The sequence below is a fragment of the Urocitellus parryii genome, chromosome 6 (assembly GCF_045843805.1).
Source record: "Urocitellus parryii isolate mUroPar1 chromosome 6, mUroPar1.hap1, whole genome shotgun sequence".
NCBI classification, from domain to species: Eukaryota; Metazoa; Chordata; class Mammalia; order Rodentia; family Sciuridae; genus Urocitellus; species Urocitellus parryii.
In genome coordinates, this window is record NC_135536.1 from 122,519,053 (window position 1) to 122,532,986 (window position 13,934).

The following is a 13,934-nucleotide window of genomic DNA, read 5'->3' on the forward strand; positions in this document are numbered from 1 at the left end:
TTAGACCTTTCCTTTTTTTTTTTTTTTTTAAACAGAAGCAGTGAGTGCCATAAATTTCACTTTACAACATTAGTACACATTTTGATACTGTATTCTTTATTTTGGCACCTGCTAAGCAAGCAGCTCTACTACTGTTAGGCCCACAGACCGCGTACTTTAACTCTTTTTCAATTAAAATATTTTCTCCTTTGCGTTTTCTTCTTTAATCCATGGATTATTTAGATATGTAGCGCTTAATTTCCAAATGTTTAGAGGCTGTCCTGTCATCATGTTGATTGCTTACTTCCATTATGATCAGAGAACATATTTAGTGTGATTTCATTTTTCTTTCTTTTTATGTATTGGGATCGAGCCCAGGGATGCTCTACCATACATCCTCAGTCCTTTATATTTTGAGACGGGTTCTTGCTACATTGCTGAGGTTGACCTCCAATTTGAGATCCTTCCGTCTCAGCGTTCTCAGTCACTGGCATTAGGTTTCAGTTGTTAGTGGTTCAAGACCAGGAGGAAGCTATTGAAGGGTAGAGCTGCTCTCACCAAGGGTATCCTCAGAAGTGTAGATCTCGCCTCGGTCACGCTCAGCCGTAGGTCAGTCCAAAGTCTACTAGAGTCCCAGGAGCTCTCCAACACTAAGCGAAGTCCGGGACGGGATCGTGTGCGTGCGTGGGGCGGAAATCCCGCCTCCCGGCACCTGCGGTTGGCCCTGGCCGCAGCCTGTGAGACCCTAGAAGGAAGAGGAGCAGGATTGCTGGAAGCCGGAGAGTTGGGAGGAGCAGCGAAGGGGTTCCTCTTCCCTATTGGCTGTATTGGCGGGGTTGATTTCCTGCGATTGGCTGGGTGCTGGGGGCGGCAGTCGCGCGTCAGCCTGCCCCTCGGGCCGCGAGAGGCGCCGGGATAGCGAGCGCCGGCCGGGGCCAGCTGCGGCTTGAAGGCTGTTCCCGCACGCCGGCGGGGCGAGGCTGCCTGGCCGCAGCGAGTCAGGTCCTGGTGTCCGGGGCGCGAGGATGGCCGGCGGCGGGGCGGGGCCGGCCTGGGGCGGAAGGGCGGCCGAGCCCGGGTGGCGGGCGTTGGCGCGGCAGCTGGGACCTGGGCCTGCGGGAACCGCCTGCGGTGCGGTCTCGGCTGTCTTTTCATTTCTAAGTGATGTTGTGGATTTTTCTGCAGATGTGACTTTTGTTTAGTTTGTTTCACGCACCACGCACTGGTCTGGTGTTAAAGCGACAGATGCATGCTAGTGTCATTTGTCGTTGAAATGAGGGGCTTCTGTTGTGTTTGTTTGTATATCTTTTGGATTAAAGGAAGGGGGATGACATTGTGCTTTGGTCTCTTATGACCGTCCATTCTCAAGGACTCGCCAACGTATTACAAAAACCTGGAGAATCCTACCTATATTGGAAGTAGGCTTTTCCTTTCTCCTCCCTCCTTCTCTCCATCGTTCCCTCTTATCTCCCATCCTCACTCCCCTCCCCCAATTCTTCTCTCCCTTCTTGCCATTTTTCTCTCCACAGCATTAAACCTTGCTTGAGGGTCTTTGTGAAATTTTAAAAAGCTTTAGGTCTTCAACGTTTCTGTTTTACTTGTAGGTCTGATAACTGGGAGGCAGCTGGAGGAAAGATGCCCTCTGAGTCTTTCTGTTTGGCTGCCCAGGCTCGTCTTGACTCCAAATGGCTGAAAACAGATATACAGGTGAGGTTTGACATTACTTTTTCTTGGTGTGTTTCTGCCTCTGTATTTTAGTTTCTCTTAAGGGTTTGTTTTAGGATATGTAAGAGGATGTCAGTTCTTGCCATATTAGAGAAATGGTTTATTTTCTGTAACTTAAGATGTAACAGCGTTTACTGCTGGTTTGTAGAAAGTGAGTGGCTGTAATTTAATTATAGTTCTTTGTAAGTGCAATAAACTTTGAGATCTAGTTACGCAAAAATTTTTCCTATTCACTAAGTCTGCATCACACCACAAAGTCTTGGTGACCATTCTTTGTTACTGATAGTTTTGAGATGTTCTGTTCATTATGTGGGGGAACAATGAAAGGACATGTAGTAACTTATTGTGGCTTGCAGAAACCCTCACATTTTATGGGAACTTGTGTTTGTGTTTCTGGAGAGATAAGAGTTAGTTAATTTGAATTATTTGTTTTATATTTATGACTGGTCTTATTAAGAGGAGTGGGCAGATTTTCACTTCAGAAACCTAAGGAAATAATGTTGGTTTTAGAGTCTAATGTTTGATTTAATAAAGTAATTATAAACTTGTCAGGAAATTATCAGGTAATAACAGTAATATTTCTGTGAATGATTCTTTACCCCTAAGCTAATCTTGTTTGTGAATGGTTAGGAAGAACTACTTTTGGAACTCCATTTTACCAGCAAAAAAGTGTCTGGAATATTTTGTGGTATATACATGGTTTTTTTTCCCCTCCCTGAGGTTAACCATTTAAAATATTCAGTAATCTATTTATTAGAATAGTCTTACATAGTATGTGACCTTTCGCTGGGAGTTGTAAGCAGTAGTTAGTTGCTCATAGATATTCGTATTGAAGTGTTATTGCCTTTACTTGATTTTCCCCCCTTAATCAGGTGTTGAGCACCAGTGGATATAAAGCTAAGCATTGTGGATGATGGGATTGTTATTAATGGTATAATGTTAGATAATTGGGTCAAGAATTGGTGTAGTAGTTGTTATTCTTTTGATTTTGTTTTTGTTTAAACATTTCCTTTTATTTATTAGTCTCTTTTTAAGTAGATGGAAGAGGTGAAGATAATTTATTACTGAACTCTTCAGGTTCACACAAACTCTTTAAGAATTTTTTTTTATATTTGTAGTTATGTATTTTGATAAACTTGTTGAAGTAAAGAACCATACCTAATGAAGTTTTATTTTCTTAGTAATAAAAATTGTAGAAAAAAAATTTAGTAACTACTAAATATGAGTTTTAGCATCTTGATGTAAAACCAGTATAATAAATAATTAAGAGCCTGTGACAAGTCAGGCAAATATACATAAAATGAGGCACCATTTATGTCTTAGAGTGCTTGTTATTTTTCTTTTGATTTCTGTTCAGTGTGATACATTGTTTTTGGCCTTTCCTAGACATTTTGAGTATTATTCAGAAATCTTCCAAACTGGCTGTGGTAGCACACACCTGTAACCCCAGGCTGAAACAGGATCACAAGTTTGACTCTGGAACTTGAGGCCCTGGGTTCAATCCCCAATACCATCATATCTCCTCCACTGCTCAACAAAAGAGGTCCTCCAAAATGCCTCCTAGGAAAAGTGAAGAGATTAGATTTTGAATAGAAGAAAATGTATTGTGGGTATTTCAGGTATTTAAATGCCATGAAAAAAATGATTGCTGCCCTATTTATACAGTTTCTCCAACATTGCTTATTTATTTTTTTGGGTAGTAGGGATGAACCCAGTGGTCCTCTACCACTGAGCTACATTCCAGTCCCTTTTATTTAGTTTGAACAGTGTCTCACAAAGTTTCCCAGGCTGGCCTCAAACTTGTGATCCTCCTGTTTTAGCAGGAGCCTCAACCTCCTAAGTAGCTGGGATTCCAGGTGTGCCCCACTGTGCCTAGCTTCAGCATTGTTTATTAAATGTGAGGAATCAATGCTGTTGTCTTACCCTAGGATCCTTGCAGATACACATTGTGGATGCAGATCTTGTGCTGACAGATTTTACCTTTATCTTATTGGGATGGCTCTCCCACCTGGAGAGTGAAGCATTCAATTTCTTACTTAGAGATTTTGTATTGGAAGCAGAATTGACACCTAGTTAAGGATTAATATGTGAGAGACATATATATGTAGAAAGATGTTTCGTAGGATTTAGTAAATCTGTTTTCTACAAGCTATTTTTGTTTGATATGCTTGAAAGTTTTAGTGACTTTTAGGATGGAAAGGTTTTGGAGTATGAATACTTTTAATACATACGTATTATAAAGTACACTGTTCTTCAACTTCTTGATCATAGGTATTAAGATGAATCAGGCCTGGGACTCTGTAACTAGCAGGTTTTAATGGAGTGCCTGTTATATGCCAGACAGGTATCTGATTTTTATATAAATATAATGCTGCTTATTTTTCAACACTTTTTTTTCAGATTGTTGTGTCAAGTCATTCGAATCACTGTTTTCTTTCACTATTCTCTTGAAAAGGCAATAAATTACACAGCTAAGAGATGTAGCTACATCACTATTTTATTCATACAATAAAAGGCTTTTATCTGATGTGATTGGTAGTTTTTCAGTGAGCCAAATATCAGTTCAACAAAGGAACTATCAAAACTAGTACATGATGCTTTAAAAGCTTTTTTATTCTTAAAACATTGGAATATTTATTTGCCAATCTTGATGTAAGTCTAAGGGTGTGTCTTTGAGCATGGGTCAAGAATAAGAGTTATCCTGCTCTTTCTTGCATAAGCTGCACTCAGATGAATTTCCTACAGTTTCTATTTTTGGGTTCTTTGAAGTGGCACATGAAATTAGATATGTATGAAGCAATTTTTAAAAACTTTTTATTTTGAAATAATAATATACTCAAAGGAGGTTGCAAAGAAAATAGAAAGGTCATTGTGTACCCTTTACCCAGACTCCCTGAGTGGCTCCATCTTATAGCTGTGGTACAGTATCAAAACCAGTATATTGACATTGGTACAACTCAGATGCATAGTTCTGTCTCATGTGCCATTCTGTCTCATGTGTCTAGTCATTTAATCACCAGTAGAGTTCGATACAAACTGTTTGATCACCAAAATGATCTCTTTAGTCACACCCACCCTCCATCTACTACAGTTTAAGCCCTGGTAACTACTGATCTGTTTTCTGTCTCTATAATTTTTGTTATTTCAAGATTGTATGGCATGTAGCCTTTTGAGATTAGCTTTGTTCACTCAGCATAATTTCCTTTAGGTCCATCAAAGTTGTAGAGAACGTCAGAGTTAAACTTGGCATCATTTATTTTTCTTTCTTTCTTTCTAGTCATTAATTTAAAAGGATTAAGCATAAAAGTAAACTTTAAAAACTATACAGATTTATTGAATGTACATTTGTTACTTTATGCTTAGAAATATCAGTAGATTAAAAAGTATAAATATGGGACTGGGGATATAGCTCAGTTGGTAGAGTGCTTATCTCACATGCACAAGGCCCTGGGTTCAATCCCCAGCACCAAACAAACAAACAAACAAAAAGTATAAGTATGAACATTATAATAAATTTTGTTCTTAGGGTTTTAACTAATCGGTTAATGACATAGAGAAATAAAAGAATGTGATAAATGTAGGTAGCTTATTTTACCTTCTTAGGATTAGATTTTAAAAAGTGCTCTTTACCTCTCATATCCAAGTATATCTGTCTGTATGGAAAAATTTTTGTTTACAAAAAGATGGAAAGAGGGTTTGGTATTCCTGTATGAGGTATGACATTGTATTAGGTTAATGCAAATAATTATGTATCATTGTTGATTTTGATATCCTTTTACTGATATTGAAAAAAATCTTCAAATGGAAGCTTGACTCTGCTGTTTCAATTTTAGAAACAAACTAAAAGACAGAATGCCTTACTGTGCTTTCCAGTAATTCTTTTTTTGGAGGGTGGGGGAGGGGATTGAACTTAGGAGCACTCGACCACTGAGCCACATCCCAAGCCCTCTTTTGTATTTTATTTAGAGACAGGGTCTCACTGAGTTGCTTAGCACCTTGCTTTTTGCTGAGACTGGCTTTGAACTCAAATTCTCATGTCTCAGCCTCCTGAGCCACTGAGATTATAGGAGCGTGCCACTGCGCCTGGCTTTTTCCTGTAATTCTTGTGTGTATCCAACTGGAACCATTTTTAGCACCAAAGTTTGCTTTGGTAGAAAAATAAAATAGGGATAAGAGAAAAGCATTATATAGTTTTGTATAACCTTAATCACAGAGTTAATTAGAAGAATAGAAAAACTTGATGTTTTCCAATTTAGGATTATATAATTTTAGTAGTTTTCAGGTGTTCTCTAATGGCTAATAGTTCTCCAGCAAACAATCTGTGTGTGTGTGTGTGTGTGTGTGTGTGTGTATACACACAGACACACTTTTCCTTTCCAGTTTCCATCTTTGTGCTTTAATTAGTTTTAAGTGTATTTTTGGTAAGCATGCATGTATCATCTCTGTTTTATTTCTTAAAGTGGGAGTAAATAGATTGTTTTGTAGAATGCTAATTGTAGTTATATCTGTCATTTTATATAAGTAGGGTCAGGAGTATTAGAATATCACGGTATGTCAGGAATTAAACACATTAATTTTCATATTAAGGTAAAAAGTTTATAATGACTTCTTAGGATAACTTTTATCTCTGTAGGATAGATAGCATTATTTACTTTTGTTCATGATTGTGGTACTTTTTTCCCCATCATGTAAGGAAGCATTTATTTGAGGTTTAACATGAAGTCATACAAATAAATTTTTAAAAAAAGTTTTTTAGGAATATTTTTATTTCATTTTTATGTGGTGCTAAGGATTGAACCCAGTGCTTCACACATGCTAGGTGAGCACTGTACCACTTGAGCCACAACCCCAGCCCCTCAAATTTTTATAAACACAAATCCACATTGAGTCATAACACAGATAGCAAAGGACAAAGTAAAAACAAAGAAACCTAATTGGCAGCTATATACAGTTGGACACAGTTGTGTCTTGTACACTAGAAAGTCTTTTACAAAATAATCATCTTAGATCAACAGAAGACCAATCTTCAGTGTTGTTCTGCAACATGAGTTTCTTTAGCGTCTCCTGTTTTCTCCAATGCCGTCTTTTAGTATGGCTGGTAATTATTTTGGTGATTGCCACCCTCTCAAGATGCCTTGCCATAAGTGCTCTGTTGACCACTATAGTTTGCATATCCCTATGCATAGTTCCCATAGTATAAGCATATCCACTGTAGCCACTATAGTTCTGAACATTACCATAGGAATTATTTGTAATTTCCATATCCTTGATCATAATACTTTTTAAATCCTTGGTTCTAGTTTTGTCCCTGACCTCAGCCATGACCCCTGGTACCTCATACAGGAATACCAAACCCTCTTTCCATATTTTCAATCTCTCCACCAACTTCAGCACCTCTTCCTTCTTTTTGTTGTTTTTACTGCCTATTATACCTCTTTGGGTTGTGCAGCTGTGATTTCACACTTCACAGAACCAATTTGATGATATCTGCTTTCTTTCTTTTTTTTTGTAGTCGTAGATGGACAAAATGCCTTTATTTATTTAACATTTATTTTTTATAATTAGTTGGGCACAATACCTTTATTTATTTTTATGTGATGCTGAGGATCAAACCTAGGGCCTCACACATGCTAGACAAGTGCTCTACTGCTGAGCCACAATCCCAGCCCCAGAATGCCTTTATTTTTATGTGGAGCTGAGGATTGAACCCAGTGCCTCACGCATGCTAGGCAAGCACTCTGCCACTGAGCTACAGCCCCAGCCCCTGATGATATCTGCTTTCAACAATTTCTTTACTGGCTCTTCATCTTTCATTTATTTTTGCATTCATGTGAAGTTCAATATTTTCAATCTCTCCAAAGGCTCCAGAGTACTCTTGAATTTGTTCTTCAGAAGTGTCTGGGCTCAGTCCGCACACAAAAACTTTTTTTTTTTTTTTTAAAAGAGAGAATTTTTTAATACTTATTTTTTAGTTTTCGGTGGATACAACATCTTTTATTTTTATGTGGTGCTGAGGATCAAACCCAGTGCCCCGTGCATGCTAGGTGAGTGCGTTACCGCTTGAGCCACATCCCCAACCCACAAAAACTTTTTTTTTTAATATTTATTTTTTAGTTGTACACAATACCTTTATTTTGTTTATTTATTTTTATGTGGTGCTGAGGGTCAAACCCAGGGCCTCGCATGTGCTAGGTGAGCACTCTACCACTGAGCCACAACCCCAGCCCTCACAAAAACGTTTTTTAGGGGGTTCTTTCCCTTTTAAAGCTTTGGCCCTTTTGGGGTCTATCAATTTGCCATCCAGTTTGTGTTCTTTCTGTTCTAAAACCTTGTCAACACTAGTAGCATTTTTGAAAAAGTACAAATCCAAATCCTCTTGCTCTTTCAGTGACTGGATCTGTTTTAACTGTTCAGTCTTCAGGTTCCCAAATCAAGACAGATATTCAGTCAGATCTTTCTTGCTTGTATCCTAGGTCAAACCTCCCATAAACATTTTACTGCCATTCTGCCGATTCTTGCTTGCGTTGATCTTGATTCCTCTGTGTGGCTGTACTGGTTCATGTCCTCCATGGTGATGGAGCTGTTGACAGGGGGCTGCTGGTAGGGGGCTGCTGGTGTGCAGTTCTGGTCATGGCAGCAGTGGCAGCAGAATGTTGTATCGATTGTGGTTATTTTTATCTTCCCTATATTTTGGGTCAATTTTGTCAGGATTTTGTAAATGTTGTTAGCCAGCCTGCCTGCCTGCCTGCCTGCCTGCCTGCCTTCCTTCTTTCCTTCCTTCCTTCCTTCCTTCCTCTCTCCCTCCCTCCTTTCCTCCCTCTCAGAGGCACTTTATTACTGAGCTATGTCCCCAACTCATTTTTATTTGGAGACAGGGTCTCGTGAAGTTGCTGAGACTATCTTTGAACTTGCCTCAGCCTCTGGATTATCCGGGATTACTGGCATATGCCACTGCTCCCAGTTTGGCCTTTTTTTTTTTTTTTTTTTTAAGAGAAAACTAACTTTTAGCTTGGTTTTTGGAAAAGGCCAATAATAGTTATAAAGGAAAAGAAATGAGTTTATCATCAGACTTGGACGACAGTAGAAGAAAAGTGGATAACATGTTTAAGGCAATCAAGAAAAGAAAATGTGAACCAAGGATTTTATGTGCCAGCAAAACTGACTTTTCAGGTAAAAACAACACAGATTTATCAGTTAGCAGTAATGCAGGAAATATATTTTCATAAGCCAGTTTTGTGGAATTGATACGTTCTTCAGACAATTTAATGGCTGTACATCCCCATAGGACTGGTGCTGGTCATTAAACCCACAGTTTTGGGTAAAACCTAGACTATAATGAATGTTCCAAGGGCGAGAACAGTGGAATAGCTATATGCTTAGACATTGTAGATTATGGTGTAACTGTTTCATAATGTCTATTATTAATCCTATCCATTGTAATTTTCTCATTAGTATTTTTTCACTTGTGGAGGCTCCAGTTGGGTCCTTTTTAATGTCCCACTTCACTGTAAGAACATTAAATGTTAATTCTATCACCTCTGGATTTATTTCTGCTGTGTTTTCTTAATTTTACATTTTTTTGTGGTACCAGGGATTGAACCCAGCATTTTGTGCACGCTAGGCAAGTGCTGTATCACTGAGTTACGCGCCCCCAGCCCTTTTTGTATTTTTAAAATTTTGAGATAAGATCTTGCTAATTTGCTCAGTTGAGCTTGAATTTACAATCCTCCTGCTTCAAGCCTCCTGAGTAGTTGGAATTATAAGTGTGTACCACCATGCCCAATTTCTGTTGCTGATTGATCCTATCATTTCTATTGATCAGTTTCTCTCATTATGGGATGTGGTTGTGTGCCTGCTAATATTTGATTGAATGCTAGACTTTTTTTGGGGGGGGCACTGGGGATTGAACCCAGGGTGCTCTAGCGGTGGCTTTGTTTTTGTTCTGGCATGCATGTGTGTTACTTGAGATCAATTTGATCTTTTCAAAGCTTGATTTTAAAAACAACAACAACAACACAACAAAGAAAAGCATTGATCCTAAGGTTTATTAGGGCTGATCCACACAGCCTTTATTTGGGCTAATTTATTCGTATTAAGATAGTGTCCTTCTTAGGACTATATCTGATGCATAGCATGATATCCTAACTGTTGGACTTGAATTGGCACATACTTGATTCTTACCTCCTTTCCATTTTGGGGTCATTAGTTCCTAGGAGGTCACTATTGTATGTGTCCTTCCAGATGTTTAGTTTCTACCTTCCAAAAAAGGATCCCTTGTTGCTCACACAGCTTTTGCTCTTCCTTCTTCCCTGCTGACACTATCCAGGTAATGAAAGAATGGGCTGTAGCAATACTTCTTGTTTCTTTGTAAACTGGGCTTCCTCCTTGGCTTAGTTTTTAAATGTTTTGGCTCCGCGTCCCCCCTCCCCCCAGTTTAAATGGCTCTTTTAAACATCTTTGTCTCTTAACCTAGATTACATCTCAGAACACTGATATGTAGAGCCCAGCTAGTATGGGGCAGTCCCAGAGTGTAGTTGAGGCTGAGAATGGTAGTCCACTGTTTTTCCTGGAGTATTGGCATCTCCTTCAGGCCTCCATCTATAAACTGTCTGCTCTGACTTCTAGATTTGAGTGTATAACTCTGAACACTCTGCTAAGAACTGGATTTATATTTACATACTCCATGTTTATTTATATTTACATACTCCATGTTTAACTAACTATGTTAGTTGTATCTTACAAAGCATAGGTTTCTGGGCTGTAGCTGTAGCTCAGTTGTAGAGTGCTTGCCTAGCACCTGTGAGGCACTGGGTTCGATCTCAGCACCACATTAAAAAAATAAATAAATAAAATAAAGATATTGTGTCCATCTACAACTAAAAATATAAAAAAAAGAATAGGTTTATCTTGGCTTACTATTATTTAAGTTCCAGTCATGATTGATTGGCTCTGATTTTTTGGATCTGTGGTGAGGCAGTACATGCTAAGAGTATGTGATGGAGCAAAACCACTCGTCTTCATCATCTAGGAAGCAAAAGGGAAGACAAAGAGACTGGGGTCCCACAATACCTTTTGAGGGCCATCTCCAATGACTTAACGACCTCCCACTAGTTCCAACCTCCTAAAAGTTTCATTCTTCCAAATAGTATCACTCTGGGGACCAAACTTTTAACACATGGAGTTTTGAGGGGATACTTAATCAAATCATAACATTAGTGCAAATTGTAGTGGTTAAAACTGAACTAATTCTCATTTGTATTCTGTTCCTTGCCTTTTCATATCTGATTTGATGCACTTGATTTGAAATAATTGTAAATACTTTCTTTGTCTTGGCTTAGGTTCTCATCATTTCTCATTTGACTCTTGGTAGTGGTTTCCTAGTTCATTTTCTTTGTTTCTAATTTCTTCCTCTTTTGTCTCCATTGCATTATTAGTTAAGGAGTAGGTCATGGATTCCTTTGAGTGTCTGAAGATAGTAGTGTGTAACTCCTGGAGCATGGTGCATATGAGCTATGAGATTTGGCCCCTGTGTGCACCATGGTGGGAACTAGACTAGAGTGGCAGCACTTAGCTACTCTGCTGTTAGCATTCCATTCCCTAATTAAACCTCAGAGGCCTTGAATGCCCATGGTTCACATTTTAAAAAGAATTTGCCTCTCCTCCTTCCTGTTGATACTTTTTTCAAGAGTCATATGTTTTGTTCCAAGTTATTTTGTTAGTGATGTGAACAGATAAAATAGGAATGCTGAGAGAAAGTTGTTGCTTCTACAGAAACTAAACTGAATGTCAAACTGTTTTTCCATTGCTATGTAACGAGTCCCTAACCACAAATATAGCAACTGACAATAATGCACACTTACAGTCTGATAGTTTTCATGGATCAGGAGTCTGGCTATGGCTTAGCTTGGTCCTCTGCTTTGGATGTCACTAGACGGAAGCCAAGGTGTCAGCTGGGCTGCACCCTTATCTGGGGCTCAGGGTCCTGGTTGGAAGAATTGGATTCTTTGAATTTATGGGACTAAAGCTCTGGGCTCTTAGAGGCTTCCCCTCTCCATAGGCAGTCCAAGCCCACAACTTGCTTTTTCCAGGGTCTTAAGGATAGCCCCAGGATAATCTTACTTTTGATTAACTAGAAAGTAGTCTGATTGGAACCTTATTTACATATGCAGAATCCTCTCACCTTTGTCATAGAATGAACAACATGTAGTCACAAGTATTATATCCCATTCTATTTAGAGGCCTCACACACACTTGGGGAAAAGGGTTATAGATGGTGGGTGTATACCCCGGGGGATTAGAATCTTGGGGGCCATTTTTGGTTACCATAGATAATTTGGATAAAATTGGAATGCCAAAGATACTTGCACAGCCTGGTGCAGTGGTTAGTGCCTGTAATCTCAGATACTGGGAGCCTGAGGCAAGAGGTTAGGTATTCCATGCCAGCCTTTGCAACATAACAAGACTGTCTTAAAACAATACAAGATTTACACAGATTAGGTGGGAAAGAACTGTAAAGGATTGGAGAAAAAGTCTTTAAAATTCTAGAAGACTTCTGCACTGAGATTGTATGCAAAATGTCCTTCAGTCCTTGCTTCATTTAAAAGAAACTGCAACTGGAGATAGTAGGTGCTTCAGGAGGGTAGTATCCACCACAATAATGGCAGGGAACTAGCTAGGAGACTTGTACATAAGAAAAGGCCTGGCTTAGTTAGGGTATATATAGCTCAGTTGAAGAGCACTTGCTTGGCATTTGTGAGGCTCCAGTTCCATCTCCAGCACTGCAAAAAAAAAAAAAAAAAAAAAAAGAAGAAGAAAGAAAGAAAGAGTAAACAGATGACACAATTTAAAATGTTGTATGTGTTATAGAAGATGTCTTCAGTTGCACCTACAGTTTTCTTTAGAAGGGTTACCTTTTCTTGGTGTTCCAAAAGTTTCTTTCCCTACTTTGTGCTGGTTGCGTGCTCTGGGAAGCCTTTTCTGATTCATACATGTTGATGAACTAGGCTATTTTTGTTTTTAGTTTTTTCTTTGAATATCACTATGAACTTATGTAGTATAATTCATTTTTGTGCATTATATTTGGTGTGTATTTGGATGCTCAAAATTGTTCTAAATTTGGCCAGAAGTCCTGTTAGTCTTTTTTTTTTTTTTTTTTTTAATGTATTACTGGGATTGAACCCCAGGGTTATTCCACCACTGAGGCATACTCCCAGCTCTTCTTTATTTTTTATGTTGAGACAATGGCTGGGCTGGAACTTGTGATCTTCCTGCTTCAGCCTCATTGCCTGCCCCAGGCTTATGTTGTCTGCTAAGGCCCTTGAGTCAATCTTTTCTCTTTTGGTGTCAGATGGTGCTTAAAGAACAATATCTGGGTTCTGATTTTATTCATATCTGTTAGAATGCCTCTGATTCTAGGTCCAAAGACAGAACAAGCAAATAATATTAAATAAAGCTGGGTGTGGTTGCCCATGCCTGTAATCCCTGCAGCTTGGAAAGCTGAAGCAAGAGGATCACAAGTTGGAGACCAGCCTCAGCAACTTAGGGACCTTGTCTCAAAATAAAAAACAAAAAGGGCTATGGATTTGACTCAGTGTTGTGACTTAAGTGCCCCTGTATTCAGTCCCTAATACCAAAAAATGCAAAAACAAAACATAACAAAAACATACTGGGATTCCTAATCCAAATTGTTTTAAAAAACTTCTTGGATTTGATCTCTTTTCTAATTAAAACCTTAGTTTCTGGTAATATTAATCAACTTTATTATAAATGTGTTTTATCATAAAACATACATATAATGGTAGTTTTAAAGTTGTATATCAATGTTATGATTACCAGTAAGACCAGTGAATGAAGGGGGGCTTTTTCCCTACCTTAGAATATACTGTATGAATGATTTATAATTCAAAAGTCCCTTGAAATACTTTTCTTTCTGATATTTAACAGGTTAATTTGCTTGTTACCATTTGTAAGTTTTGCTTTTTTATGATTTAATTTTAATTTTTGAAGATGGAAACATTGTGTGCTTCAAAAGTAAACTACTTAAGGTCTATTCACAGTCTTGCTTTCATTGGTTTCTTCTGCCTTCCTCCATGTCACCTCAATGTTTTCCCATAGGTAATCACTGTAACTTGTTTTTGGTTCACCTTTTCAGAGCATGAGACAATGGCTGGGCTGGAACTTGTGATCTTCCTGCTTTGTATCTTACACAAAAGTTAGCATAGTAAATTCTT

At 38.5% G+C, this 13,934-nt stretch overlaps 1 protein-coding gene and 1 pseudogene across 5 annotated transcripts in view; one reads left to right on the plus strand and one right to left on the minus strand.

Annotated features, from left to right (window-relative positions):
• Herc2 (HECT and RLD domain containing E3 ubiquitin protein ligase 2) overlaps nucleotides 1-13,934 on the plus strand; it is a 207,631-nt gene that overhangs the window by 15,257 nt on the left and 178,440 nt on the right. For 4 of the 5 annotated variants that reach the window (XM_026400485.2, XM_026400490.1, XM_026400488.1 and 1 more), the window contains exons 1-2: nucleotides 896-981; nucleotides 1,584-1,686. In XM_026400485.2, coding sequence (XP_026256270.1) covers nucleotides 1,615-1,686 — 72 coding nt within the window. In that variant the 5' untranslated portion in view covers nucleotides 896-981; nucleotides 1,584-1,614. Of the gene's footprint in view, nucleotides 1-895; nucleotides 982-1,583; nucleotides 1,687-13,934 lie in introns of those variants that run through there. The other variant, XM_026400487.2, reaches the window with a different exon arrangement.
• On the minus strand, nucleotides 6,791-8,360 carry LOC144255478 (heterogeneous nuclear ribonucleoprotein D-like; annotated as a pseudogene).